The sequence below is a fragment of the Aristolochia californica genome, unplaced genomic scaffold (assembly GCF_029961685.1).
Source record: "Aristolochia californica isolate CCGP_79_NKW_82.1479 unplaced genomic scaffold, dmAriCali1.0.hap1 SCAF_2, whole genome shotgun sequence".
NCBI lineage: Eukaryota > Viridiplantae > Streptophyta > Magnoliopsida > Piperales > Aristolochiaceae > Aristolochia > Aristolochia californica.
Window position 1 is genome coordinate 48,537,904 of NW_027181881.1, and position 10,018 is coordinate 48,547,921.

The 10,018-nt window shown below is 40.3% G+C and overlaps 2 protein-coding genes and 1 non-coding gene across 3 annotated transcripts; all 3 read right to left on the reverse strand.

The window, feature by feature from the left end:
• Positions 1-26: 26 nt before the first annotated feature.
• Positions 27-4,507, reverse strand: LOC137955574 (potassium channel AKT2). Its single transcript, XM_068802579.1, has 11 exons — positions 4,135-4,507; positions 3,169-3,387; positions 2,781-2,939; positions 2,641-2,698; positions 2,229-2,546; positions 1,904-2,143; positions 1,497-1,814; positions 1,232-1,411; positions 980-1,055; positions 352-894; positions 27-241 (listed from the first exon to the last, which is right to left on the reverse strand). The coding sequence occupies exons 1-11, from the start codon at positions 4,335-4,337 to the stop codon at positions 99-101; spliced, it is 2,457 nt and encodes an 818-aa protein (XP_068658680.1). The 5' UTR covers positions 4,338-4,507; the 3' UTR covers positions 27-98.
• Positions 4,508-5,660: 1,153 nt separating this feature from the next.
• TRNAR-UCU (transfer RNA arginine (anticodon UCU)) lies at positions 5,661-5,733 on the reverse strand. The gene has a single exon. It is a non-coding gene; the product is annotated as a tRNA-Arg (tRNA).
• A 320-nt stretch (positions 5,734-6,053) lies between these two features.
• Positions 6,054-9,768, reverse strand: LOC137957275 (inactive RHOMBOID-like protein 8). Its single transcript, XM_068805030.1, has 6 exons — positions 9,420-9,768; positions 7,761-7,921; positions 7,157-7,320; positions 6,825-7,081; positions 6,600-6,726; positions 6,054-6,527 (listed from the first exon to the last, which is right to left on the reverse strand). The coding sequence occupies exons 1-6, from the start codon at positions 9,689-9,691 to the stop codon at positions 6,396-6,398; spliced, it is 1,113 nt and encodes a 370-aa protein (XP_068661131.1). The 5' UTR covers positions 9,692-9,768; the 3' UTR covers positions 6,054-6,395.
• Between the last annotated feature and the right edge of the window lie 250 nt (positions 9,769-10,018).

Below are 10,018 nucleotides of genomic sequence, written 5' to 3' on the forward strand. Positions count from 1 at the left end.
AAAAAGAAAATGATCTAGTCTTAATCTTCAAAAGACAAATTTCATTTGTGGTTGATCACAAGCTTGATAAATATTTGTATTTACATTTTGTGGTTTTATTATCCAGAACTTTCTCTTACAATATCAGCGTATTCAGTGAAGAAAAGCTTATCGTTATCTCTAACCACATCCATTCCTTCCATCTGCGCCCCTTCTTCAGTAAGTATCACTACGTTACTGGTGTCAACTCCAAGCTTCTCCGCTATACAGAGAAAACAAGCAAAGTAAGAAAAATTAAATTTATTGTAATGGAATTAAAAAATAAAAGTCTGCGCACTCGCCGAGCTTACAGAACAATGTTCATGAAATTACCTGCAACCGTCTGGAGCTCTTCCATGGAACTTGGCATCCTAATCAGTTTTCCCGCTTCCGAGTTGGAATCCCTTAACAGAGGATGGCCCCTGTAAATACTGATCCTCGGACAAACCTTGCCATGTTTAGCCCAGACGGACTGCTCTTCTCGTTTCCTATGCATCCATTGGGGCTCCTTGTTTGTTCCCAAAACGGGAATATGATAACCCACATCTTGCTTTTGCGTAATTTCATCGAGGACTTCGTTCGGAACTGTTTCTTCTACTTTGGCACCATTGATGAACAATAAGTTCACCATGTCTAAATGGTTTTCAGCCAGGGCAATCTGTAGAGCTGACGAGCCTTGGCTGTTCTTGGAATCGATGTGCAGTCCATGTTTTAGTAGTTCCTTCATAGTGGAATGATCGTTTCTTTTGGCCGCAAGGCAGAGAAGATCACCACCGATTGTTGGATTGTACAGGGAAGCAAAATGGTGCAATATTCTAAAGATGGAGTGGTGTTTTGAGGAAATGGCTTCCCATAAGGCCGTGTTTCCGTTCATATCTGCATTGGAATAAAGGCAAGAGATGAAAAACCAGGGAAAACAAAGAGATCAAGGGAAGAATTTGCAACAGTTTAAGCCATTAACCTTGTATATTTATGTTGCATCCGTGCTTGAGCAAAACCCAGACACATTCTTCATACCCTTTAGATGCTGCAATGTGCTGAAGACACAAAAAGATTTCAATATAATGGACAACTTCTTGGAAGTTGGATCTATGAAAAGGGACAAGCGATAGCGAATTTGAATTAAAAAACTGGTCTTTTTCCTTCTACAATTCCTTTTACTTTTAGGCCATTGATCAGACAAGTAGAAGCACCCTAAACGAATATAGCATACCAATGGAGTTCTTCCTGTGGAATCACCAACATCAGGATCCAACCCAACCACGAGCAGCTCCTCCAGAAAGACATTATTGCCTGTAGCAGCAGCAGTAAATAGGTTCTGAGGGATGTTCTCACTTACTCCATTCTCCCCCAGAAAATCTTCAATGTTTAGATTCTTGAGCTCTTTGTAATGCTGCGCATCAATGTCAGAACTACTTGATCAAAACTATCCAAATTCCAAATCCAAGTAGTATTTACAGCAAAAATCGTTTCAATACCTGAAGAAAATTATTGAGAATTACAATGTTGTCACTAAGATGGCTGTGCATTGCCTCTAAAAGAGTGGCCTGCTTTAACCTCAGCAATTGAGACAAAGTTTTGGTACGATAGGTAAAGCTCTGAGGCCTACTGCAGAGAGCACTGATCTCTCCAAAGACGTCCCTGCTCGTTAGCTTTCCCAAAACTTTATCTCCCTCCATATCACACACAATGATCTCCACTTCCCCTGACACTATAATATAAACATCTTCAGGTGCTTCGTTTTGCATGATAACATCTTCTCTTGGGGGAATATACTCTGCTTTCATCTCTGTCACCTGATCGGAAAACTTGTTAACGAAAAAACCCATAATCCAAACATAGCTCGTTTCACCCCAAAAAAAAAAAAAAGATAAAGCTTCCTCACCAGCAGCAGCAGCATTTCTTTTGAGACACCTTTAAACAGGTAAACCTGCTGCAAAATTGGTAAGAATAAATGCTGGCGAATGCTTTGACAGATTGATTTTGGTAACTGTTCCATTATTTCTTGTTGGTTTAAGCTCTCTGCTCTGAATCTTAAGCACATGTAAGCCAGTATCTGTTCTTTTAGCCGAGCTGGTAGATGGTTTCTGCACACAAAGTTTGAAGCCGCCTGTATGCTGTTCCTCTGAAATACAAAACCATTAAATTCCAGTACCATAATGGAACCATATCCAATATACTAAAGAGTACTTTTTGTTAGAACGACTTACAAATTCCATCGTGCGACGGGTGCCTTCCACCACCAGATTAGTCATGTTTCCGATGAGATAAGCAGTCAGGCCGAGGTTGAACAGCATATAGATTATGTTGAATATCATTTCTCTGGTGTTGACAGCATGAAGATCACCATAACCGACTGTGGTCATGGTCGAGATGGCCCAATAAAGAGCTGAAATGTAACGAACCCATAGGTTGGCTTCGCGAAAATTTGGAATCACTGCGCCAATCCATGTCTTCCCTTGTTGTGGGTACCGATCGGCAAGCAAGTAATATAAGCAACCAGCATAGTGTACCAAAAGCAACGTTACCTGCATCAGTTTCAATTTCATGGTTGAGTACTCTTAATTCACCTTTTCGCCGTTTTGCTTTTTTATGTAAGAATTCTGCAAGTTTGATACTTACAACAAGAAGTCGAATACACCTAATCAGAAAGTAGCTGAATCTGATATCTTTTTCAAGTCTGCAACAGAAAGATCCCAGTAAAGCTTAATGATCTGTTGTTTCTTAAGCTTCTCTTATTCAAAAGTAAGGATGATAATCACCTGGTGAAGAGCTGTTTGACCTTTCTCAGACGCCAAAGCCGAAGCATACCCAATAAAGTGTAAGAGAGGCCTGATTTGTTCTTCCCTGTTGTCAGGTAGCCCAGTCCCTCAAATGGCATGGATGAAGCCACATCCATGATAAACCAGGTCGACAGGTACCTGAGATAAAAAAAAAAAATCAAGAGTACACCCAATTAGATCTTGGTGCCTTTTTTTAGTCGAGTGATTATTCAAATGTCTGCCCGCACTCTGTTCCGTAATTTATTAGCACCGCCATGATTGTCAAAAACAGTGAACTACAGTAACCCACTATCAGATGTCGGATTTTTTTTTTTTTTTTTTTGCCTGAAGCGATTTTAAGATGAAAATCTGATTAAGAACAGCCAACCTCACTGCAATCTTCCTCGGCTCGCGAACTAGGATATGGGTTCTGGAATCTATGTAGGCCACAAAAAATGTTAGAACTATATCGACGATGAAGAAAAGATCGATGATGCTGTCTGCGATAAAGAGGCCTCCTTTTGGAGCGGAGTTCATGAAGGCAATCTCAAAGGGGTAGACCCACGCAGAGTAGGCCACCAAAGCCACCATTAGTGCTTCCCAACACCTGAAAACACCAGATATCGACCATGCTCAAAATATACGGCCAAAAACTGTAAAGATTGTGTTTAAAGAAAGCAAAGAGCAAGTCAAGAGCCTGGTAAATCGAATACTTAATTACCAAGTTACAAACATATGAAGATAATTCGAAGGAACAGAATTTTCTGGAGGAACTCCCGGGAAGAGGTAATAAATAAAAAGAAAAAAGAAATAAAGAACGACCTGGATCGGCAAATTAGAATTATCCATGAACCATTGGGGTCAGATTTCTCATGGAACACAACCGTGTTGTACTGGATCAACTGGTTTTACAAAACTTAGCAGACAAACAGAAGAAAAAAGTTGGGAAGAGCTGCGCTGTGGCATATCTGCGATTTCATTATGTGAGACTTAGCTACAGGAATACTAGCAACAAGTGATCAATTTTCTTTTGGTCCCTACGACAGGCTAATTTCTTCCACTCGCAGCTTGCCTGCGCTCTCTACTGTTTAATTTTTCTCATCCCTCGTTGAAAACTGGAAGACCCACAGCCAAGCTTTAGATTCGGTTGGCTCAGTGAGTCCATTGGTTGGCGAGCTTTTCAAACCCACAAATAGCCACACACACTTTCAGATTCCTAACACTAGACCCAGCCCATAACCCGAGTCAACTCGGTTGAATATGCCACCGAGTTACTTGCCGACAGGTTGCCTTAGAAATGTTCTGTTCATGGACAAGAAGCAGAAGCTACTTTTCACTGAGCTTAGCAGCTAACCTGTATCTTGAATCCACTGGTGAGATAACCCTCACTGTCGAATTGGTCTGAGGTTGATTGAAACTCGAGACTCCCAACGGTGGAAGGATGACCTTGGAGATATGGCGAAGGTTGAGAGATATCGACCGGTCATCATCGGCGCCGTGGTTGCTCTTAGAACCCGTCAGATGGGAGCCCCAGGGAACAGACGCCTCCAGTCTCATCTCTCCTCTCTCCCTTTTTTTGATATTCCCTTTAGCTTCTTTTTTGAGGAGGAGACGAAGAAGAAGAAGAAGAAGAAGAACCTTTAGCAGAAGAAGAAGTAGAAGAAGAAAGAAGAAGAAGAAGAGTACTTGAAAGGAGGAGGGGTCTGATACTCGCTTTTGTGGCAGGGGCAGTACTGATGGGTACAAAAACATGGGTGGGTGTTGGTGGTGGTCCAGAATTCCAACCTAATGGCGACGTAAACCAAGAGGCAGACAAAAGCCAGGCTCAAAGTTGCATCTGCATTCAATGAGAAAACTGATGGCTTTTGACAAGATAAGGCCTCTGAGTCTGGAAAGGAATGTGGTGGGTCTGTGTGAGTAGCTCAGACGTCTTCGATCATTCTTTCATGTTCTCTCTGCATTGATCTTTCTATTGTGGCCACAGGAGGATCCTTCCTCCCAGGACCCACACCATGCAAAATTCTATCAGAAAACAGTGAAAACCCTGCTTCACCCAGAAAGTGAAACGCCTGCTTTTGGCAACATGGGCCACATTCTACTGTCGCTCCTGCAAGCTTCCGGAATATACCCTCCATGTTCCCCCTCACCCCCGGGTAGATGCTAATCTTATCTCTTTCCACCATTAATACAAGGACAAGACAGGCGATGTTCTTCTTTCCGGATAATAGTTGGAAGTTATGCTCCTCGTTGGCTGTACCATTCGTTTTCATTTGATGCGTGAGGAATCAGAGTCACTGGGGGTCAACCATCTAATGTAAAAGCGCTACAAAGAAAGGCTTCACATTTTCAATTACTTCAGGTAAAATGGCCGGAAACGGGGACAAGTGCACGTTCAGAGGGGGTGATAATAAAGTTTTGTTTTCGGTACAAGAAATGGAGATACTCGGTGTGGGCACATCAGTTGGATCGACCGAATAACATCTTCAAGAAAGCTGTCTGTGTGAGGGCGGAGGCGTTTTTGGAAATTCTGTTCCATAGAACGTGAATTTCCGCCCTACATGTTAGGCCTCACTTCCCCTTCAAATATTAATTTTCAGGTTTTTATTTTTTAAGAAAAGGGTGAAAGAAATGTGATTATAATTCTACCAAATTTTCGATGTCGGTACTATTCACCAACCCAACAAAATTCCTCGAGAAAGGACTCGGCCGCCGGGCAAATAGCAGAAACGAGTCGCCTTCGCAGTTGACGCGACTGCGCCTGGGCCTCCGCCTCGTTTTCCGGTCATGGACGAGATCATGAGGGTTGTACCCTGGTCGGCCTGTGGTGGGGGAACGTGACCGAAAAAGGCGGAAGCACTTGACGTGAAAATCAAAAAGGTTCACGCCCGGTGGGACTCGAACCCACAATCGCCTGATTAGAAGTCAGACGCCTTATCCATTAGGCCACGGGCGCTGCTATTATCCTGGGCTAAGTCATTGGAGTTAAGTCTTATCTACAGCCGCGATTATAAATTTGGCTTATTCTACCGGCTAAGGGTAGGAAATCTTACAATGTGTAATAATTTTTTTTTATAATAAAGTTATTATGTTTTTGGATAAATGGAATTTCTTACTTGAATACATGAAAAAAATCAGAATCTAATTAATGACAATTTTGTTTTAAAACTGAAAATTTAAAATATAGCATAATAATTTTTTTAAGATACAAATTAAAAATATAAAACTTTTAATTTTCCAAATATTTTTAAAATTTAAGCTTCAAGTGATTTCCAATTTAGTATGACAATTATTTCAACCTGGTTGACATGTGTCTGGCCGCTCTACTAGTTTTGGTCTTATCACCTTCTTCCTAACATAACAGAATTGGGATCAAAACAAAACGAGTCAGGGTCATGACACAGATTAGGCTAAATGCACCTGAAAGGGGCCCCTTCTCACAAGGAATCAACAGAAAACAGAAGAGAGAGAAAAGAAATGATAAAGAGGGTTGTTGCTTGCAGGAGCATAGCTTCTCCTCCAACACTATAGTCGAGGAAAAGGCAGAAACTCAATCATCCTTTTGCCTTCAACAAGTACAACCGACATTGTTTGTTCCCCATCATCCTGCAACCTTCTCTAGCCTTGAGAGTTGCAGATCTGATTACACAAGTCTTTCATCCTTGCTTTTGAAATATTTGTAAACGGAAACATCCGAAAACGGTCGTTGGCAATGCAGGTCAATGTCAATCTACCACCATGTTCTATTTCCTGCTTTGGAAAGAATCAGCAAAAGATGGTGATGAAATGTATATATTTCCTTAAAGAGTACAGATCACTCACCGTGCACTCTGCCACATGCTCCATGCAGCTCCATCTTTTGGAGGGCAAGCAATCAAGATAATGACAAAAACGGCAATACTTGTTCCCGTTCACTCCCAGAAGAACTGCAAGAAGACATCCTGCCAGACTTCATTTGACCAAAACAGTATTCCTTGATTTAGCAAATCTATAATGTCATTAAACAGCTTTTTGGAAATGGATACTCTTTGAAAACAAGCAACTTACATGACACCAAATAAGACTGCAAAAATGGTCCTCAATACTGGCTGGTCTAGCTTTACTTTAATTTCCGAAGACTTCTTCAAGCCTAATTCATACAGTCCTCTCCTTGGATTGCCCAACAGAGGATCGTACAAGAGGACAAAGCCCAGAAGAATTCCAGATAAAAACCCGGCGATATTTGAAGCATTGTCCACAAGAGGCAGCAACCCAAGTAGAAAATTCGCTATAAAGGCCAAAAAGAGAAATAACAGTGCCTCTAACTGAAATGAAGCAGAGAAGCATGTCAAATTAATTAACTGAAGAAATGAAAAAGGAGGACTAAGAAAGACGGTGACCTTATTATAGTATATGTTCCAGTTCATTATAAGGTCAGCGAACAGGGCACCAATTAACCCAAAGAGTGCAGCAGATGACCCAACAGTTGGACCAAGGTGGAGAAAGATTGCAGATACCAAACTACCCATGAAAGAGGACAGCAGGTAAACAACACCCACTCTCCCTGCCAAAGCATTGACAAACAATATAAGGTCACTTGAAGGCAATGAAAAAGAAAAAGACAATGTAACCAGATTTAAGATGACAATTGCAATGAAGTGAGTAAAGTTAAAACACATCCAAAGTTTGAAGGAATTTAAACTAATGATTATGAAGAGAGTGATCATGAATTCTTCAAGAGGGGGTCCATAACCCATGTCTAAGTCTGCTGCTTCTTTTGCTTTACCCTTTCATGCTTCAGATAAATTTTCCATTTACCATAACTTTCATGTTTGGATAAGGTCAAACAAACTAATTATGCCTTTTTTAGAAGGAAAATTTACACTCTTCTCAAAGTCTTTATAGAATTCAATATTTTAAAGATTGAACAAACTTCATCGCAGATCAAGAAAAAATTAAAATATATAAAAAATTTAGATAGAGGTAAATGAAGACAAAACCCACATGGTCCAAATGCCTTTTCTAGGCGAAATCCTATAAAAATGAGACTACTGAGACTCAAAATGAGGTGAATGAGCCCAGCATGTAACCACATAGAAGTGAAAAGACGCCATTTCTGGTTCTCAGTCATCAATGTCCGCTCAAGAGCTCCCAACTTAATCAATCTACAACCAAATAAGAAAACAATTGAATCCTGTCAGAAAAATACTGAATATTGTAAGGTGTAATGTTATCTCTATGTCTCATTAGACCATTAATGACGTATATAAGACCTCTAGAATAACTGTATCCACTCTTTCTTGATCAAACCTCAAATAGGAAGCTCATTCACAAATTACAGATATCTATTTTATTACTGATCAAATCTAGAAGAATTTCTTAGTCTTATTTTCTCCAGAGAGGCCTTATACTTTTTCAGTTGAACTTGCAAAATCTTGAAGATGGAAACTTTCTTAACAAGGTTCATTAAGCTGGGACAGTCATAAGATCTCTTAGCATACTGGATTCCCGGAAAATTGTTCTTTTTCTTATTTTGTATTCTGTAAAGCTTAGAAAGGGATCACAATTCAGAATATAAACGAAAAGGTATCTTAAGGAAAAATCCATTAGTAAACATCTAATTTTCATTGAGATAGGTTTAGCACACAGAGAGAGGTGAAGTGAGTTCCAAGAATTTAATGAGATTAAACACTTTTTAATGCAGATGGTAGTAAAGTGAAACGTAAAGGGCCAATTAATCTTTAAAGGAAATTAAAGTTGTGAGACACAAATGACATCGTGCAATCCTACTTCACATTAATTTTTTCAATGGAAAGTGAAATTTCACCCTCTTATGATGTAATTTGCTTTCTATTTTAAGCTTGAGCAGATTGAAGCGGATTCCCCATGGAAAGTGTAAAATCCACATCCACTTTTCCACATGTATATATGATATAAATTTATTGGTTCATTCAATTCCCAAAGGCACTTTCCACTTGTAGACCGAGGAGGGGAGGGGGGCAGAAGTGATGGTGACTTGGTACCTGGAGCTGTCAGTTAACTAATAATAGGCTGAAAACAGCTTGGGAGCAAGCAACTTTTCTTAGTCAAACAAGGGGACTAGCAGTCTTGTGCGATAGTTTTACTAAAAAGAGAGATCTAGGTAAAGAATTTTTATGGAATTAACAAGTTTTGCCAGGGAAATTAACTATAAGATAAGACACTGGTAAATGGGCTTCAAATTTTTTGAAATGCGATACCAGAGATATATTTGATTTTACTTATTCTAGGAAGTGCTCGAAAACCTGAACCACCAACAAGTTTAAAAAGAGGAGCATTCTGAGCTCATTCTAAGTCATAAAAGATCATGGCAATCTAGCAAAGTAGTCACTGCGGATGATCATTCTGAAAGCAAATCCTCATACAATTCTGGTACACGAATAAACCAAACTCTAATCAACAAAAGTGGTCTACAGGATCCAATTATATCATACAACTGACTCGGATGAGAAAGAAGGAGAGAGAGAGGGTCGTAGAAATAAAGTAAATTATCCACTATGGCAAACCTGTTAGAAGAAAATAAATAAAAATCAGTTAAAAAAACCTATTTGTACCGGCATTCATCACAGTCCCCGCTGATTTCATACAACTGAACCAGTCGAGAGAAAGAAAGGAAGAGCTCACGTGGAGGAGGCCGGGCCGAGAAGGGGGTTCTCTGACAAAGGCTGAAACGAGAATCTTTTGAGGAATTTCAGCGAGCACTGACCATGGGAGTTTCTATAACAGTCATTAATGGTCATCATTGCAAAAAATACTCCAACATTGATAAACGCAAAACCAAGAGTCACAGAAGTTGTCTTTGTTCTCCGAGATCGAGAACCAAAGAAGGGAATCCGGCAATTTTCCACGCCTTCGTCTGCCGACAGCGCTCCTACATCGACCTGCAGATGTGCCATTGTTTTTTACGAGAAGACTCATACAACGGAAGAGTATGGTCGAGGGAGAGAATTCAAGAAACACAGCTGGGTTTTGCTCTTTCTCTCAAAACATTTGGCGGTCAGACTGATTCTCATTTCAAATTTATTCGAATTCTGAAGTTAGAGAAAGCAAGAAGCAAGAAAGCCGTCGGGCACCTTTTTCTTGAGAGAAGCCGCAATGAACAAAAAATCAAACCCAACGAAAAATAGCGGGATTGGCATTCTTCCGGAGATTACACGTAGACGTTCCTGTCTGCGTTCCACGCAGTAAAGCAGATAGGCGACCCTGCCACCTCAAGGGACACT

Bases quoted from the DNA above. Each gene is read 5' to 3' on its own strand.
- LOC137955574 (XM_068802579.1), bottom strand. From the start codon at position 4,337: ATGAGACTGGAGGCGTCTGTTCCCTGGGGCTCCCATCTGACGGGTTCT. The intron at 3,388-4,134 runs GTTAGCTGCTAA...TGGTGTTTTCAG, and splicing joins CCAGTGGATTCAAGATACAG to GTGTTGGGAAGCACTAATGG. The intron at 895-979 runs GTTAATGGCTTA...ATTCCAATGCAG, and splicing joins ATGCAACATAAATATACAAG to ATATGAACGGAAACACGGCC.
- LOC137957275 (XM_068805030.1), bottom strand. From the start codon at position 9,691: ATGGCACATCTGCAGGTCGATGTAGGAGCGCTGTCGGCAGACGAAGGC. The intron at 7,082-7,156 runs GTCACCGTCTTT...GCTTCATTTCAG, and splicing joins GGAACATATACTATAATAAG to TTAGAGGCACTGTTATTTCT. The intron at 6,727-6,824 runs GTAAGTTGCTTG...GGTCAAATGAAG, and splicing joins GCAGTCTTATTTGGTGTCAT to TCTGGCAGGATGTCTTCTTG.